General features: G+C 42.4%; 1 protein-coding gene across 3 annotated transcripts in view; it reads right to left on the bottom strand.

The window, feature by feature from the left end:
- The window catches only part of thoc2 (THO complex 2), an 87,099-nt gene that overhangs the window by 19,520 nt on the left and 47,231 nt on the right, over nt 1–20,348 (bottom strand). For all 3 annotated transcript variants that reach the window (XM_072664320.1, XM_072664319.1, XM_072664321.1), the window contains exons 21-30: nt 16,992–17,171; nt 11,982–12,146; nt 10,711–10,986; nt 8,898–9,039; nt 8,646–8,803; nt 8,249–8,377; nt 6,443–6,574; nt 3,898–4,082; nt 2,279–2,463; nt 599–701 (exon numbers count right to left, since the gene is read on the bottom strand). In XM_072664320.1, coding sequence (XP_072520421.1) covers nt 599–701; nt 2,279–2,463; nt 3,898–4,082; nt 6,443–6,574; nt 8,249–8,377; nt 8,646–8,803; nt 8,898–9,039; nt 10,711–10,986; nt 11,982–12,146; nt 16,992–17,171 — 1,655 coding nt within the window. The remainder of the gene's footprint in view (nt 1–598; nt 702–2,278; nt 2,464–3,897; nt 4,083–6,442; nt 6,575–8,248; nt 8,378–8,645; nt 8,804–8,897; nt 9,040–10,710; nt 10,987–11,981; nt 12,147–16,991; nt 17,172–20,348) is intronic.

The following is a 20,348-nucleotide window of genomic DNA, read 5'->3' as shown; positions in this document are numbered from 1 at the left end:
GACCTCCAGCTCCGCTCTGCTGAGGTGAATTACAAATGCACTCCACCGCGGTGCCTGACTAAGGAATGTTCCCTGACCTCACCAAACCATGCCGGAGCCCGCAGGAGCCATTACAAACTCATTAAATTCACACTGTTCCTGAATGGGACTTAATGGGGACCTTTCTTCCCAGCTCGCCACATGATTCCTTTTGAAGTCTTCTTTCAAAATGACGTTTTACACAACCAATTTGATGGGCCTTTCACAATTGTCTGTATGTTGTAACAGCCATGTCGTGCCGAGATGGCTCCTTTCAAGACGGTTCTTTCAGCAATAGCTCAGTTTAATGGAACAGTAAGAGGATTCTCGCCTGGAACACTGTTCAATTTGATTACACAGTTCATAGGGAAGGTAGACTTTGATAAAAGATTGATTTATTTTGCGAGTAGTTGGAAATAATAAGCTGGTGCTAAACTTCCTCACCCCAGGGCTTTAACTTTTAATAACATTATCCAAGTGATGAGAGCAGTACATCATTCTGCATGGCTCCTGCTTGAGTTGTGCTGGCTCACCCAGTCTGTGTGCGCGTGTGTGTGTATGGACCAAGCCTCTGGTGTACCTGTTAGGTGTGCTGCTGCCGTTGCTGCTGCTTGCTTTATTCACCGTGGTTGGGTTTTTGCTGGCGGTTTTCGGAGCCACCTGAGATTTGTCCTTAGATTTCTCTGCAAATACAGAAATGTACACAAATCTGTTACGTACTCTGCCAAACGACACTTCCCATTCTTTCACCCAATGCTTCACAAAACAGGCAGAGGACATCTCAAAAAGCACAAACTGCTACTGAAGCCTCTGTTAGAGCGTTAAATAAAAGCATAACGCTCTGACTGAACTGTCTGGCTATAATAAGGGGGTGGGGAGCACAGTAGGCTGGACGAAGGTCATACGGCGCAAGCTGTACAAGTGACATAACGAAAAAAGGCTCTGCAATAACGATAGCTTTATGGAATGTGCTTATGGGGAGTTGGGCTGGACAACAGATGATGCTTTGTATGGACATTATGTACACAGTAAAACTACGAGCATCCTTCAGAAGCCATTGAAAGCTCATAAAATCTGAATGAAATTGAGATGTGCTTCAAACCGTGTGAATTATTTAAACATACCGGGCAAGTGCTTAGATATGCAGTAATAAATTTACATGTGGAGAAGGCATCACCAAGCACAAACAGACCACAAGCAAGACAGCCGAAGGGAAAAAATGGATAAAACCCTCCTTAGAGGAATAGGAGGACCCAGTAGGACCTTTTCATGACCAAAAACAATAGCAACACATGATGTGATGCCACCAACACAACAGAACTCTTAAAGGAGTACATATACTACACTGCACTATAGTACACAATAAGACAGTACAGAATTTTACAAGGGGAGCACAACACAAACAGAAAAAGGAAAGGTTATCTACCCTATGCTTTCTGGGACTCTCAGCCATGGATTGGGGATCGAACCTGTGACCTCCCGATAATAGGGCCAACGCTTATATCGAAGTGTCGGCCCTCACTTGAATAAACAAGGGGAATCAGGTGTGCTCCAGGTTGTTTGGAATGAAAACCTGCAGCCATGCTGTCCCTTTGCGGATAAGACTGGACACCTCTGCTATACAGTTGTCGATTATGTCAGTAGAGGACAAAAAAACACCCTGCAGTTTGCAACAAGTGTTCTCACTCAAACCATTAACCTGATTAGTCATATTTTCTATATAGCCTACAGACCATAGGAGAATTCTTTACAGTTCTACCCTGTCTTATATTACAGTGTTTCAAAGGTGCCACAGAATGCATTTCTTAACTATTTTAAATTGTTTATTGATGTATAAATAAAAAAAATAATAACGTTTTAGTTGGGTTAAAACATGTATTTTTTGGCCTCAAACAAATTCAGCAATTTTTCATTTACAAAGGTCTCGTTAGGGGGGGAGAAACAGCTGGTTACAGCACCATGGCTCATGGCAAACACATTATTGCACAATTTAACACTCTGTTTTGGTTATGCTGGGTTTTCTTTTGAAGGAGGACACAGCAGAGTTTGGGATTCATGGAGCATCAGTTCCATGTACCAACCTCTCCATTATTCCACTATGCCAAGAAAAATACAGTTTGACATTCTAGGGCACCTTTAAAAAGCAATAAGTACAATTACCAATTGTAGAACTACCGGCCCAGAAATCCTGTGCATCCCTGCTAATTAGGCCTGGTCCACAGGGTCCCAGATCACGCAATCGTTGTGACATAGAACTCACCCGCGTCCTCTGCAGTCCCCTCTTCGTTCTTGCTGGTGGCAGAGGCAGCTGCGGCCGCAGGCTTGCTGGAGTTGCCAGGCCCGTTCTGCAGGCCACCGGTGGTAGCGATGCTCACTGGCTCCTTGTGGTGGAACTCGTTCTCAGGAACCATATGCACTTTCCTGCTTTTCAACTGGCCAGAGTAGCTGCAAGTCACACACACGGTTAATATCACAGCGCATGTGGCCCTGCAAATTCAAAAGCTTCTACAACACAACACTACAATGTGAAATGACAGCATCAAAAAGGAAACAGAGGGTGGGGAGAAAACAGCAGTCAACAAGAAAAAAGCCCCTAATACCAGAATTTTGGATTTGGATTGTGAGAAATATGCAAATATTTCCAGAACTGTATCTGGATCATTGGTTTAAATGCAATGCCCACCACCTGTAACACATTTCTTGTTAACCCTGTACTTCTAGAGGACAAAAGGGCAGAAGTTCAAGGACCCCATCCACCTGGTCAGAGGTGGGGGGGGGTGGGGGGGGTGGCAAGAAATCCCACTGGTGGCATGCTGAAGAACATTACTGACCTCAATTATCTCAGTCTGTCTGAAAACTCGCAGGAGCAGTAGAAGAGACAAACGGACGAGGGAAAAAAGTAACACTAACCCAAGCCAACAGATGTCACCTCGTCATTAACCTTAGGAGCCACGAACAAATACCAATCAGCGAATGACAATTTCGACTCCTCTTACAATTACCGCCCCTCATTGACATGTGAAATATTAACAGCCGCAAGCCGTTTGAAAACAAAGTGTGTCATTACTGGGACCGGGAGCGGCAGGTGGTCCACGGAATGGCCGGGGACAGCCCGACTCGGCAGCGTCTAAACCTTATTCTGCGGGGCGAGAAAGCTCATTACAATTGATAACTGATAAGATCACCTCGTCGTGACAGGACAAAGGCCGCGGGGCCGGCAACGAGTCCAACAAGAGAATTAATGGCATTCATTAAGCGTCGATGCGGAGCCTCTTACAGCGACGCTAACCTGCCATTCTCATCTTTCGCCTGGATTGACTGGGCTTCTTTGTAGAGTGGGAATGAAACTGAGAGCGCTACGGACCTCTCCGCACCCTCTCAAACTGTAATCCGGCCTACTGCAGCAAACGTTACCGGCTCACACCAGCTTCACTAGCTCTGAGGAATAGCTATTGTGCTGCAAATTTCATCAACGGTGCAGCGCAGCATACGCTAGCACTGGTTGGAAGTGGATGAGGATAAATCTCTGCTTCTGTAATGGTGCTAACCTGCAGGGGGAGCCACAAAGGAACACCCTGACAAGCAGTGAGGAACAGCATTGCCTCACAATTATGACTGATCTGCTCAATTCCCTCACAATGAGGAACGCAAACAATCCTCAGTATATAAACAGGGACAGTCAACAGAGATGTGTTACTTCACAACAAACAAGTCAAATCCATTCACGATTCTCACCCTATCCTCTGCGCCACCAGCTAGACCCCCAACAAAAGGTGAGTTTTAGGACACAACAAACCCAAACCCCACCTCCCCCAACACCATTGAATAGTAAAAGGCCCATCAGGAAGCAAGGCCAAAGCCAGCTCTCTGCTCAGTTACCCCATAGCTAATGCATAGAGGTCGGGCCTCTTCTCCTTCTCCTCCTGGCAGATCTTGTGCACGCGGCACTCCAGAGCCTGGCCCAGGTTCAGCACTTTGGGGTAGTACGGCAGGATCTTGGTCAGCACAATCAGGATGTTGCGGATGTGGGTGTACTCACCCGTCTCCAGACAGTGCACAGATGCCTAGACAGAGGAGTCAATGACACAGAGAGAGGGAAAAAAAAACAAAAAAAAAACAACTAAATATTTGCACCTGCATGCCTGAAATACTGTATACATACTGTATACATACACAACAATTTAACGTCACTTCAAATAGAATTTATGATCAAATGAGCAGTGACCGTACACCAAAGACATGGGACATGACTGACGTATTCACTTCTTCAGAACTTTATTACTAAGCAAATATAACTCAAGTATTAACAATGTATTCCTGAACCTCAGATGTGATGTACTACTTCACTTGAAAATGGACAGATTGCTTTAAAACCAATATTTATATCTTACTCCAAGTTATTTACATGAATCAATAATAAACTTTAAGCCTTTGGAGTCTATGAACGTTCCATGTTGCTCAATGTTTACAGTCACATTTTTGTGACAATAAAGCGAAGATATACGGTTCAAACATGGCCTGAATCTGTAGAGTCTGTCCTTTCAATTACGTCTCATCAGGCCAGATCATATGTGACTCGCATCCGGAGATACTTGTCTCTGCAGTCTGTCCTGTGGGTTCATGCGTCTATGTTTTGGGTAAAACTTACCAATGGAGACTTGGTCTTCTGCCTCTCCATTTTAAATATCATGTTATACCTACCTTCCATTATTACTGTGGAGCTAAGACCCTTTACATTTAGTACATTTAGTATGTGTGTGTGTGTGTATATATATATATATATATATATATATATATATATATATATATATATATATATATATATATATATACACATACATACATACATACATACATACACACACACACACACACACATATACTAAATGTACATTTTACAGGTTTAGGGACAAAGTACATCTTCGCTGAGTGCTCCGTCACATGGGGGAGCTGAGATTGTTTTAACCATTTTTATACAGAACGTGGGTTTTAACTTATATGAAAGTGTCTTTAAGAAGATATGCAGAGGGAAAAAAACAAATAATAATAAAAAAAAATCAGGGAAAAAAAATTGCCCTTAGAGTAAGTAAGCTCCGTGTTAGCAAAACTTACACCAGGTTCACACTAAACGATTTTAGCCCTGATTTTCATGCCGATGACTGTTTTGATGTTTTTAGACAGACGGACTCGTTGCGGGTTCCTCTTGGAGACCAGTCATGTAATGTGGAAACCACAATTAATTTCTGATCACATAACAACAGGTTGTGTAGTGTGAAGAATAACTGAATACGGATTTAATACTAATTAGAGTCACATTTTACAAATTAAAGGCTTTATGAATCCAAACACTCACTGAGCACTTTATTAGGAACACTATACCAAAACTCGGTAGCTCCTCCCTTTGCTCTCAAAACAGCCTCAATTCTTCAAGACAAGGATTCCACAAGACTTTCTTTGAGATTCTGGTCCATGTTGACATGATTACACCACACAGTTCCTGCAGATTTTTCAGGTGACCATCTTACTGCAATCCTTCTATTTAACCACATCCCAAAGGTGGACAATTGGACTGGACTAAGGGATGGTCGGCAGCACATGGTCAGAAAGACATCAACTCATCTGCCTCAAGATTGGATGTGTTAAGCATTCTCAAATGCTTTTTTTTTTTGCAATTGTACAGAGAGGTTATAAGAGTTACCGTAGCCTTTCTGTCGGCTCCAAGCAACCTGGCCATTCTCTGTTGACCTCTCGTACCACCAAGGTTTTTCTGATTGCAGAACTGCCGCTTACTGGATGGGCTTTCATTATTACACTGTTCTGAACAAACTCTGCAGACTGTTGTGCTGAAAGTCCCAGGAGATCAGCAGTTCTAGACACACTCAACCAACACTCGAAATCCCTGAAGCCCCATTTTTTCCACCATTCCGATGGTTGATGTGAACATTACCTGAAGCTGCTGGCCCATTTCTGCAAGACTTCATCTATTATACTGCTGCCACACGATTGGCTGATTAGATAATTGAATGAATGAGTAGGAGTAGAGGTGTTCCTAGTAAAGTGCTTGTGAGCATTATCCAGAACCGCACCATTATTAAATCAATCACTCAACTGCATACGGGACAAACTGCCTGCTGACATTTCCCTTTTCTTTTCACCCTCACTCCACTGTAAAAGTTGTGCGATGGAGTTAAAAGAGTAAACAAAGCTCATCAAACCCATAATGGCTTGACTCATTACTTAAGGTTCATTTAGTGGCCACAATATGGCTGTCCGCATTTGCATATCGTAGACTGGGTCCATTAGAGGCTAGAACACGAGCGGCAAAAGCTCCAGTAAAAACTTTAACATTTAAGCATAAGGAACAAAACTGCAGCTCTTCCAGCCATGTTCCCAGACCAAATGAATAAATTAAATAAATACTAACTTTAGTTAACTTGTAATGCCACTTGTGAACGACATGCCGGAAGTTCTCGTAGTCTAGTTGGTCCGCCTTGTTCCCGCCGTCGAAGCCACTGGCCCGGAAAATGGTGAGGAACCCTGGGTAATTACCACACTCCTGGCAAGGTAAGCAAAACAACCAAACAAACAGAAAGTTATTTGAACTCGTAGTACTGAAAAGTACAGTTCCAAAACAGACGCTCACTGGTGTTAATACTGGCGAACTCTTTAGGGAGGGCCTTTGATGGGAGCTTATATAATCAGTCTCAGCTGGCCTGTACCCAGACACCATCAAAAATAAATGTTCATGCAACACTAAGCACAATTTCAGTGCTTTGTGCCAGGCCCATTGAATTCACAGAACTGCAGTATTCTCACACTGCAAAATGAAACTGCATATTATTGAGCAACATGGCTGGAAAAAATGTTTAGAAAATTATACTTTATAGTTTTTAAAATAACTTGGCCACTGAGCCAAAGACATGACATGAACATGTTCATCAAAAAAGCAGAAGAAAAGGTGCATGTATAAATTAGACTTTGGAATAACCCTTTCAGCAAGTGTGCTGTACACACACACACACACACACACACACACACACACGTATACCCTTCTATTTATTTATTTACAGATCTGTCAATACAGAATGGTCGACAGATCAATATTAAATAAGCAAAACTTCAGACTTCATTGATCAAGTTGCATGTTTTGTTGTAAATAAGTAATATTCTTTAGATAAAACAAACGTATGTGGTGTTTTTTTTGTTCTTTTTTTTTTTTAAATTTTATATTTTTTTTATATTTAAAATATAAAAAAAAAGTGTCACCATCTTTGCAGATGCCACATGTTTTATGTTTCCCATCTAATATAAATAAATAGTTATTAGTCCTAATAAATGTTATTTCTAATGTATGGTGAAACTGCTGAAAGGTTATGAATGGTTTATTATAGGTTATGCTTCTTTTTTTTTTTAAAACTTTAAACTTTCTCATGCATCTATAGTAGTACAAACAGCAACTGCTATCAGTCAATTATTTCACTGTTGATTTCCTCCCTTCATTTAAGCAGGCTAGCCATACTGAGATGAATGGTTTATTGATTGTTGTGAATTGTTTATTACATTTCTTGCCCCCCGATCTGTTTCGAATACCTTAACACTGACTATCAGCCGATCCTGATCTGATCCGAAATTTGTGTTGCAATAAACAATACAGCCCCAGAACTTAATTAATGAATTAAGCATAAAGATGTGCTCTTAATAAAGTAAAATCACTGTATTTTAGTGAACAGTTTATATTATGTGAAATTCTAAAATGATTCAGTTTCAAAAGTGTTTAATATCTTATAACCCTGTCTGACTGACCTACCTCACTATTCAGCTCCCAGTTCGTTCAAAACACTGCAGGTCACGTGTGTGTGTGCATGTACAGTAGTACACTCTGAACTGATAGCAGCTAATTGTCAATAACTGATGTGCAGATTGTGTTTTTTTTTTTTGGTTGCACAAGTGAGCCCCGCTCACACTAAATGAACTATGCTTTTCTATAGCATACCTGCCTTAGCCTCCTCCTCAGTTATGAATCTACCACTCACAGCTGGTTTAGAACCAAAAAAGGTAGCATGGTTGTATCGCTGGTAGAACAGAGCATTTCTACCAAAATTTTGTTTCCAACCAGGCATAACTCAAGAGTAAAGACTGGGTGGGAGTATACCTCTATATGGATATAATGGAACAGAATATGGCCCAAAAAAATACTTTTTACTGAAATATTAACCCCCCAGTCCTGTACCTTCTCATAGATGGCTTTATCGCTGTGCCATCGCGTCACTGTCTCCAGCATGCAGCAAAGGAAACGGCCATAGCGCCGTGACTCATTCTCTGTACAGCTTGCCACTGTGTAGATGATGTCTGAGAACACCTGCAGGAGGGGAGCGAGAGACATTGACAGAACAAAGGTGGCCATGAACACCCTGCCAGAGAGATCATTGCAGCCACTGTGCTAAACATGCTTTTACACGCCGCTGCTTTAATGCACAGAATCCAACACTTTTGTACAATCAGATTCAACAGGTGGTTATCCTGTATACAAACAGGTGGAGATATGCAGACTTCCAGCGTAGGCCAGTTGGCTTCGGGCACTCAAATACAGAAAGCACTTGAGCTCACAAGAGGTGTGACGGACTTACGCGATCATAGCAGAGCAGGGTGCAGAAGTTGGGCGTCTTTTGCTGGTGTACCAGCTCCACGAAGCGAGCGCAGTAGACGGCATCGATAGCTGAGAAGACGCAGCGGGGGAACAGGCAGAGCTGCAGAAACTTTGTGATGGTCTCGTTCTTTGTGGATTCTGAGGAAAACACAACAGGATGAGAAAACCAGAGCCTGAGCAGAGACAGGAGGCAGAGGCCCAAAGAATGAAAGAAACTACTAGAACTACTTACTGGCGAGCAACCAGTTGTCTTTCTCCAGTTTGAGGCGGTGCAGCACTCTCTGTACATGCTCGAGCTGCTTCTTCTCCTCCTCCTGCAGCTTGTCCTGCAGTGCCGTACAGCGTTCCTTCTCTTTCTTCTTTTTGTTCAATGGCTGTGGAAGTGACAGCATGTTCTCAGCATGCAACAGGCAGCTCATTCTAGAAACACAGACTTTGCTTTGGTTCTTGCCACTTTGAGGCTTCTAAGAAACCTTGTTTCTATGAAGATTCAACACAGATATACTGATATTCTCCTCACCTTGTCAAATCCCACATACATAAACTTTGGAGACACCTACAAAAGGCCTCATTTTAAAACTAGTGTTCCTTTCAACTCGATTGATCAGTTTTAACGTTATGTATGGACAGGGGGGTTCTAAATGTGAGATGAGGACCTATCTAGTGGCACATTTCTTTTGCTACAATGATGGGGTATACTCGAGCGAGCATGGACATTTCGGTCAAATGGATGATGCTTTCTCTCCTATTCACTTCTTTTTATTCGTTTTTATTAGCATCGCCAATTACCCAACGAATACATATCCCCCACCCCCAATCACATGCAATGCTCCTGACACTGAGAAGGTAAAGAGAGACACCTCCTCAGACACACGCTCAGTCAGCCATCGCCGGCCAACACTGCAATGGAATGATGCAGGGGGAGCGCGCCATCTACCCACCCTAAAGATAGCAAGGCCAATTGTGATCACTTGGCCCCCGGCTACCGATGGCTAGCAGACTGACCGGGATTTGAACCAGCGATCCTTTGGTTATAGTGATGGCGCCTTAATCCCCTTGACCACTGCTCTCCCCTCATCTCTCAAAGGTGTCCGTTAGCTGGTGTAGTGGTGCTGGCAGTCCGAAAAGAGACAGTGGCTGGTTTCGCATGCATCTGTCCTTACCCTCCTAGTGTCAGGAGAACTGCTAGTGCGAGGGTGAGTTAGGTATGGGTGGGTTAACTCCAGAACACAAGCTTCATTGCAAAAGATAAGACTAAAAACACAGCTGGCCTTTTTGTACAAAGGCATTAACATGGTCCGTGTTTCATCCAAACAGTCACACATTCACCTATATTTAGAGTCAGAATTAGTGTTGGGTTATAGGACCTCAAATCAAGATCACAACTAATTGAATAGTTGACCTCCATTATGATTAATGAATGATTAATGCTCATTTGGCTCTATGGTCAAGTTCTCCATGTTGCTTTCATATCGCACTAGACAAGGTGGAGTCATGTGACTACACACATAGTAGTATGTTTTTAAGGGGACCAGAATTCAAATTTTAAACAAAAAAATAAGTTAGGAATAATTCCATTGATTAGAGACTCTGAACATCAGTTTTAACTAATTTCAGATGAGCTGTCCAGTCCTACGCAGAATCCAGAAACAGGGCAGAAAGTAGAATATTCATTCAATATACTTGTTATAATCTCAAATTTCTTAATTTAGAATTTCACCAAAAATTCTCAAATTACATATCCTATCCATGGATAGTCGACATCACGGGGGATCAAACACGCAACCTTCCAATGACAGGGCCAACACTTAGAGAGCTGTGCCACCTTTTTCTTAAAAGGGGTTCCAGACTTTTAGAAGGCACCATATTCATCGTGTTTCCAAGTGTTCAGGCGGGACATACGTAGGCAGTCTCCACAAAAGTCCAAGAAAGTTCTACTTTACTGAAAACACTGCTCAAGAGGCTACAGCAGTGTACGTTAGTTGACAGCTCTGAAAAAATATAATTTTCATAATTTAAGTAATGCAAATAATTAACTCTCTTACCATCTCAGTGTTCTCGTCAATGGCCTTGATCTGCATTTTGAGCTTGTTGACTTCGCGGTCATAGGCACTGTGGGGCACAGCCAGGTCGTACATGGTCAGGGACCAAAAGGTGGCGTAGAACTGAGGCCGGATGTCGTCCCACACCTTGGGCGGGTGGAGGGACACCACCGCTTCGTGCACGGGGGCCATCACCTGCTCGCATGCGGCGATGTACTTGTGGACCTTCTGCTGCTGCCGGTTGCCTTTCTCCGCCTTCTTCAGCTCGTCGTACTTGGACTGGGTGGGAGCAAAGCAGGGGGAGTGTGATGATTAGCCCAATCACGAGCAAACAGGCCCCAGTTATGGATATGGATGGATGTGTCAAACGAATGAAACAGGAGCAGGCATAGTTCCTACACAGGAGCTGGAGGAGACCCAGAGACTGGGCCTCGCTGGCAGGGAGACTGTATAAATCAGTGGTGCTAAGCAGCTCCACGCTTCACAGCTGGAACCGGGGATTGGAGGGGGGAATTAAATCTGCAGCACTTTCATGAAAAAAATGTGCAATGGGAGCGATAGTAAAGTATGTTTTGACAATGTGCTGCAAAGTGGATACAGAGAAATCTGTGTGGGGAGCACAGGGAGGTAAATCTTGTTATGGAAAGAGAGGGAAGGGAAGTTGGTGGCGGAGGGAGGTGTGAGCTGCTGGTTAGCTCCATTCTTCCACTCATTTAATCTACTACTGCAGCTTTAGACCTCATTCATATGTTTGTTGCAGCAAAAGGACACTACCATGAGAGGACAATGGCAACTTAACAAAATGTGGACATACAACTTTTGCCCATATGCTTGTGGATACCAAGAATTCTAATAATTGCATTCAGCTACTTGAAATAGTGTCCATAACTGACACAGATGTGCACATGCGCACACGCAGCTTGCCAAGCCCCTGTAGAGAAGTTCTGCCAATAGAATAGGACTCTCTGGAGCAGATAAACGTGAACACCATGCCTAATGCCAGGTGTGGGTTAGAGGAGTATAATGTGCCCCCCCCCCCTCTCCCATCATTGAGCTGTGGAGCAGTGGAACTGTGTTGGAATGATGGTTGGTGCACCATCAAATACTTTTTTTTGGACGTGTTGGGATGGTGATCATCCAACATCCTGACCAAATAGTCACAGCAAAGCTATTTTTCCCCCCATTAGAAGATCAGGACATCCCCAATTAAAACAATCAGCATTTTGGTTAAAACAGTGGTAATACAAGAGAATGGCCATTTCATATTCACTCACCAAAATCTGATGGGCGTACATAGGACGGGACAAAAAGAAAGCCGCGTCATGGGGCGTGTGGAACTGGTTGCAGAGGATGTCCACGGAGGGCACCCGCTTGATGTAGTCCTCAGTGCTGAGGTTGGATGCCAGGAAGCCGCCAAACTGCACCAGGGTGTCATGACACTGAAGGAAGAGGGACAGGAAAGTAGACCCATTCATCATTAAGTGAGGTTCTCCCCTCTGTTCCCTGCTCATTTCCCAGCCAAATGCAGATGCTCTTAATAAATCCTTGGGTTGCTCATTTATTTGGGGGGCTGCACCTTCCTTTATTAAAGCCATTCATCACCAGAAGTCAACCCCCCTCTCCCCCCTCCCTTGGAAATCGATGGGATGCCCAGTAAAGCAATTTAGTGGAGGAGAGGCCATGGCGAAGCAATCCCCAAGCCTTGCTGGTAGAGAAAAGAGCAGCAGCAGGCAGCAAAGCACCACAGAGCCCTTGGTTGACCATTACTGAAGTTTTTAATATTCTTCACCATAACTGCCACTGTCGTCCAGAGCCAAGGGGACGGAAGTAGCAGGGCAACTGGGAACATAAGTCACACTGCAGCAGTGGGAATTTGAGGCCAGGGCTTTTTTTTAATAACATACTTATACGTACTGTTACACTGGGGCAAACAAGGTGTAGGTCAGGAGGGGGAAAAAAAGTTTGAGCGCATGTCTGCCACAAAAGAAAAACAACGTTAGTGTGTGTGTGTGTGTGTGTGTGTGTGTGTGTGTGTGTGTGTGTGTCAGTCAAGACTTTGGAAATCAGAATTCTTTTTCTGCAGCGTATTACCATTTCAGCACTGAGTAATCCGAAAATACTTTGAATTAACTGATCAAAAGAGGCTACAGCACCTAGGTATTGACACACACACACGCACACACTAGTGAACTAGGGGCAGTGAGTAGACACACACCCAGAGCGGTGGGCAGCCAACTCCAGCGCCCGGGGAGCAGAGAGGGTAAATGCCTTGCTCAAGGGCCCAACAGTGGCCCGGGAATCAAACCCACAACCTTGTTATCGATAGCCCGGTGCGCTAACCGCTGAGCCACCACTGCCCCCTAAAGGTGCCACCCAGCAGCTCTTCGCAAATTGTCCAAAGATGTAGCAGCACAATCCTTCTGGACTACCATTTAACGGCCTACTGGAGAGCAGATGCCATGCACTGGAGTTTCCTTCTTCGCTACACTGATCTATCTAAAAAAAGTTAGGATTACAGTCTTGGAATATCACTTTTACAGTATCACAGCATTTGATCCTTAAATGAATGAAAACAGTATTATTCTGGTTAAACAAAAGTTACTTTACTACAGTTGAATCTTGAAATACTTTAATGGATGTTTATGCAAAAGGTCTCCTGAGAGTCAGTGTAACATTTAACAGCTACATTTTCTGACCGCTTCAGGCTAAAGGCTAAAGTAGAAATCGATTACCTCATTATTAAATTTTGTTTCCAATTTGGTAATAATGAAGTGTGTTTTCACTCTCTCTCACACCACGTGAACTTAAGGGGGGAAAAAAAATATTTCAGCATTTTTGTGTCTTGTAATGATAGTAGTAGGAGAGTGGCGTCATTGGAGGGCGGGGGAAGCATGCAAACCACTACACAGCAAATAATGCCTTCTGTATTCATCTCTGAACTAATGTCAGCTTCTAACGCTACAAATGAGGAGCTCAACATGGCCTCTTGACAAAAACATCCAATCAGCTTGCTGGTTATGAGAAGGGTCGATCTATTGTAGCGCTGGTGGGCCATCCCCATTTCCATCCACCCTCGCCATTGAAATGATGCACTGACCAATCACAGACAGGCATGTTCTCCCACAATCTGATGGTATAAGCTAGGATAAGCAAAGGATGCAAAAATGGGGGGAAATAAATAAACAAATAAATAAAATCAGAAAATCAAGTAAAGATTATTTTTTTCCTTTTTTCCTGAAATTCAGATTGTGAGGAGCACCAATTAAAACTTGGATAATTTTACTTTTTCTATGCCATCTGGTCAGAGTAATGTTTAACACTTCTTTTAAATTTTGCCAGATGCTAAATTCAATAATAAATTTGTAAAATTCATTAATTTTTCCTTTCTTTTCCAGATAATAATTTTTTAATTAAATTAAGATTTTCTCCATTAAATCAATTGACACTTCTCAGTCTAAGCTTCATTTCAGACTGGAACCTGTGTACAGTACCTAGACCCTGGTTCATCTGCCTTCAACCTTCTCCATCAACTTTCTTTTTGGATATGTTGGACCAAAAACTTATTTGCACTTCCTCTGCATAAATAATTGTTGATCCACATGTTGTGCACTACCCTATTTCATCTGATCTCTCATTAGCCATCAAACCTGTGAGCTGCCATTTCAAATAGCGAGCCAGCAGCAGAGTGAAAGCCCAGAGCGGGGAAGCATCTGAACAAGTCTACCCAGGGACCACCGTTCCCCACCCCTCCCTCCCCGCCGCCCTCAGAACCAGCTGCTGCACTCAGAGTCGAGCCCGGACAGCATCTCGTTAGAGCCGCGGTCGGATCTGGGACTCGAGCAGACGGGAAGATTGGCTGCACTTTCAGAGCGGTAACTATAAAAACGGACATCAAAGGAGGGCCAAGATTGCTCTGGCCCCCTTTTCACAGGTCTAATCGCTTCTGAGTGACATGACTCCCCTTAGGAATTAGGGAGAGACCAACCTCTAACTTTTTCCTGTCCTTTCCTCCCCACACTGTCGCAGGCTGTAATGTCTCTGTTGCGCACTTGAAGACTGTGGGGTTAAGATGTTACAAAGATCAGGGGGAACTAAGATGACCCTCATCACAGATACTGGTGTCTGCATGGTCAGCAGAACAAGAGGACATAGGCCAGCCAGTCATTCAGAGTGTGAGAGGTTTGTCACGACATGACCCTGTTGAAAGGTCAGGGTGAGGTAACATTGTCTGTAGGGTTGAAATATGGGACAGGCTGCCCTCTGCAGTCAACTTCAACAAGCACACAGAGCCTATCAGAGGAGGTTCGACACCGAACAGTTTACTGAGGAGTCTTTGGGTCGAACTGCCTGGATTCAAGCTGTCCCACCACAAGATCTGAAGAAATGTCACCACATGTACACTGTGCTCAAAAGTTTTTGAACACCCCTTCTAATGAGTAAACGAGGCCATTTAGAGGGTGCACCCACTGCAGACACAGCTGTGCAAATACATGGACACAGCTTGTCTAATCTCCATAGGAAAGCACTGCCAATAAAATGGGAAGCTCTGGAGCAGCTGCATCAGCATAAGGTCACCATGTCCAAAGCCAAGTATAGATTAGAGGGGTTATCCCCTGTCATTTAACAGTGGAACTGCGTTCCTAAAATGATGGAGCTCTATCTAGTACCTTTGAGAGGAGTTCAAGTGGCACTTCTGATCGAGGACTAATCATCTAATATTAGAACCTACTGCGGCTGAACACAAATCAAACCTTCAAAGCACAGTTAGTGGACAGACATCCCCAGAAACAAAAACAAACAAACAAATAAAAGCCTAGAGCCTAGAAGCTAACACGAGCAGCACTGGAGAAAGGGGGAAAGGCAGAATGTAAGAATGAGGCAAAAAGAGGAAAGAAGCTCTTCAGCACTGTGAAGAAGCAGAAAAGAGAGCAAAAATATTGGATTGAGTTCTTCTTTCACTTCTAAGCAATGCTAAGCTAGGATAGCTTAGGCTGTGCCATGACATGTGGCTGTGGCCCATCTCAGGATCAAAAACCAGCCATAAATCTGTTTTCCAATAGCCAAATCAAATAAAGGTCATTATATATATATTTATATAGCTCCAAAACCAAGTTAAAAAAACGAAAAGGGAAAAACAAGGTTTTTGTCCGACACAGACGTACATAAGTATATGGCTCCTTTAATAACCTTGAATTTGGAAGAAGCAGCACACTAACTTTTGGCCGCACAGCGCAAACGTTACACAGCGAGCACATACTTTAAGCTCCGACGTCTATATGCTGTGCTTTGAATGTGAAGCTACTGTGGGATTCATACATTTGCAACATAAATATTTACCATTAAGCCATAATAATAAAAGCTCACTGAGCATTATATAGCATCCTAAACATCATTCCCAACTTAATTAAACTGCAATGTATGTAATCGTGCTAATGACTGAAATGAATATGTATGTAGTTCCTCACTTGAAAGATCTGTACCCACTTCGTACCTTTATTGAGACGAATCGCTCGATAAACATTAGCGGGGTCCACAAAAGCTATACAAACTACTAATTCAGTGCATTCTCGGATAACGGCGCAAGCAGATTTTTCAAGGTGCCAATGAGGGCTTATGCATAAATCATGCAATCACATTCAATGCATATTCAATGGCTGAGATGAGTCGATCAGTCTCTGAAGCTTCATGGGGAGATATGGCTGGCCTGACACATTTCGGCTGATTGTAATGAGGTGCGCACAACTTCCTGCGCAGGAGGAGAAAAACAAGCCCAAATTAATAATTAAACCGCTTCCCCACCGAGGTCAGGAAAAAGCGTGGTACACATTCACACCATGAGCAATTATTCCCACAATCCAGCATTGCGAGGGTGAATTCGCTAAAAGCTCTAATTTGAGACATTCAAAGAGGGGTGCGAAAAGAAAAAAAAGAAAAGGGGATCGGAGAGGAAAAAAAAATAAATAAATAAAATGCATGCTCAACCCACAGCGTCATTCTGTAGCCCAACACAAAATGGAGCTGATGATGTGATGTTGAGTTTTTAGCACCATCTGCTGAGGCATGTCTTGAAAATGTGGAGGAAATGAAAGTGAGTTGGATTACCCAGTGAGTAATTGAGCTATGCAGCTGGGCAACATGAAAGGCAAACTGTCTGAGTGAGGGAGCAAGCGAGCGCGTGTGCGACTGTGAGAATCCCAGAAACTGTCAAACTCTCTCAGCAAACCCTTTGAATAGAAAAGAACATGGAACAGCTCTGTAAAAGCCAGAATGGGCAGACCAGGTACCTGATCGTAGAGTTTGCCCACAAGTTTCAGGTGTTTCTCTCCTCCCTCAGAGAAGACCACGCCGTTCCTCTGCTGAGCCATCAGCAGGCAAAGAGGAAGAGCCAGCTCGTGATCCAGCAGAGCGTCCTTCAGGCGCTGAGACGATTTCTTCGTGTTCCTGATCTGGCCGAAGTAGCCTCCCTACAAAACACACGCAAATACAGAACAGGCAGCTTCAGACAACAGCAACTAAATCACACACACTTTGAAATGATCCTACTGTAGTAAGAGTAGGATCTGGTGGGTATCATGAATCTAGGTAACCTCTAAGTAGTTTCCATGGTTACCCAACTAAACTCTGAGAGTAATCAAGTAAAAAGCCTCATTCAGACACGTTATTTTATTCTGAAGATACAATACAAAAATAAGCTCCTAAGAGGCAAATTTCAATGGCACCAGTGGTGTGACCTTAAAAACCTTACTGCCTGAGGTCTCATTAGAGCAAGACAAATACACTGCCATGCTAAGCTAATAAGATTTAGAGCAGAGGGAAGAGACGAAACATGAGCAGAGAGAACATATCAAATAAATACATTTGATTACAAAAATATTTGCGTTTTACTTCTTTTGGCCAGATTCTGATTGGTACACTAATTTATTAAAGTATTGGGACACCGGTTCATTCAGTTTCTTCAGAAATCAGCAGGGTCAGGAGTCACCTCATGTCGAACTCACCCCTGGATGCATTCATTAGAAAGAGTCCACAAATATTTGGACATACATGTATAACAGTGGTGTTTCCTGATTCCTGCCTGGGCTATTCAGTACCTAGGCTCAGTACCAGATGGTGTTGGTTACACAAAGATCTATTATACAGAACAGTGGCATCTGAGAACATGAGAGTATAAAGCTAACAGCTTCATTTCAGACTACATTTTAATTACATCGGGTTACAAAAAAACATGCTTTCGCAGGAATTTAACATTTAAGAACATTTCTCTATGCATAAAAAGTACTAAGCTCCAATGACTGGCTTTTAAAAAGGCCAGATTTTCTCAGGCTAAAGTTTAGCCTGCAGAACACACCGTTTCATCCAGACTGTAGTCATTTAACAGGTATTTTTGGGTCAGTCACCACTGAAATAACAATGTTATAGATTTGGCATCAGGCATTTTTGCTTCTCTCGTTTCAGGCCTGAATGAATGCTGATTGCTGATACTAATATAGTATTTAAGTGCCAGTATTAGCACAAATTCCATTATTGTATAGGTTTCAGTGAAACAGTAGCATCATAATGAACATCACAAATCAACAATAACAACATCACCTGGAAATAGCAGGCAAGAGATGACATTAGCAGCAGTAAGGTGGAGAACATTGTTTAGCTGAGCTCAAAATGTATAGCTCTGAAGATTGCAGTAACTTTGGGAGCCATGTAGGCCTGGAACATCTGAGAATATTTGGTATTACTGGATTATCAATTATCGAGAGTCCAGCTATGGATGCATGTGGGAAATCATACTTACATACATATATAACAACCGAACTGTTGAGACACTTGAGTGGCTTTTACTTTTTCCTCAGACAGTTCTGTCACACTCTGGACAACATCCAGCAGAGGCAATAGGGAATGTACTCCAGGAACACCTTAGTAATACCCCATTTTAATCCACCATTTTAACATGGAAGGCCAAGCCTAAAGCCAAGATGCTTAAAGATCTGAGTGCATTTCAGGATATACACAAGTCTGGAGTGTGTACATCTAGTGTGTAGGGCTGAAGGTCATCTAATAAAGGAGTTGCTATACAGTGTACAGATTTTTAAGAGTATACATTGAGTGTGCAGATGGACAATCAGCCAGTGTAGCTAAAAGAGATCTGCGGGGGAGATAATCAGATTGTTTGTAAGGAGAGAGAATTCCAGCAGAAAAATAACAAATATATACTGGAGAGCCTAGATGGTTTTGTCAGGAATACCAATGGAAAACGATTTGCCACAGTCTGAATATGGCAATGTCTGATGGTATGGAGGTCTACGGTCTGAGTTGACCCCTCAAATAAGCTGCAGTAGTGAATTAAGTCAGCGTCGGCCAATTTGTATATCTCAATAGCTTATCAAGTTTTGGGCATATAATGAATTTAAAACTTGCTACTTTTTTAGGATTCATGTAATCCTTTTATTTATTCATTGAAACCACTGAGGAAATGGCATGAATCGTGTCTAACCTCATGCTTTTGGCTGAGCTAAAAAAAAACAAACAAATCAACAACAACAACAAAAAAAGAGAATCATCTATGATGGCGAGCTGAATCCACAGCAGAGGATATACGAATCCAGGATATTATAAAGCCTATAAATCAAGGCTGCTATACGGTCACTCCTACAAATGGCAGATGGCCTGGAACCACCATGAAAAAGGAGGGGGAGGGGAGAGACATAACACTTTTTAGTGCCACATTGTGGATTAAAGAAACAATGACTAGGGTATTCTATTGTTTTACCAATGGGATTCATACACATTAAAAATATATAGATGTTTTATTAAATAATAAAACTAATACTTGTGCCTCTGTGCATCAATACCATTTCTCCACCCAAAATATTGCACTATTACCTTTTATTGATTTTCTCCAACCCAAAGTCAAAAGCATCACTGGAGGGAAGGTAAAACGACTTTGGAACAGAGAATAAAACTAACACCACTTCAGACAGTAGGTTGAAAGCAGCACTCAAATAGGACTGTATCTTATTGTCTTGTCTTGTCTTTTTGGTAATGTAAATGTCTTTTTGGTAAACCCATCTTTCTAAGGTGCCATTTGCATCTCTAGTGTGAAAGCCATTAATTCCAGTGTTTGTTAAAATGATAACTTTAGCATTAGTACATGGAACCTTCACATGTCCATATTAACTAACATGCTAACTAAATTATCACCAAATCAAAGCTTTAGGAATTGAGCTTTCAGTATTATGTTTGCATCCCTGTTTATATAAGATATATTCTTTAAAAATAGAAAACATATTTATTATTATATATTATTTGTGCGTGTTCCTCAAATCAACCAACTACCCCTTCAACTTACTGTGTCCATAAATAATGTACTGTTGCGTTTTTGGAGCATCCAGGAACATAAACACAAGTTAGACAGCCGAGCTCAAGCTTTTGTCTGGCAAAACAGGGATAGGGATGTTTGTATTGTTTTCTTTGCCCTAATAGTGTAAAACTTAATAAATTGATTGCCTAAGTCAGGAACTTGACAACATGAACTGTGGCCATTTTAGAGGGTTTTTTTTTTTTTCACATACTGTTTGTTTATTGTCATGTTTTAGTGTGAACATAGCTCCCATGTCTGAATAAAAATATAATATTAATTAGGATTA

Source organism: Salminus brasiliensis, chromosome 19 (genome assembly GCF_030463535.1).
Source record: "Salminus brasiliensis chromosome 19, fSalBra1.hap2, whole genome shotgun sequence".
Taxonomy (NCBI): Eukaryota; Metazoa; Chordata; class Actinopteri; order Characiformes; family Bryconidae; genus Salminus; species Salminus brasiliensis.
Note: the sequence above shows the minus strand (reverse complement) of the source record. Positions and strands in the feature narration are given on the sequence as shown.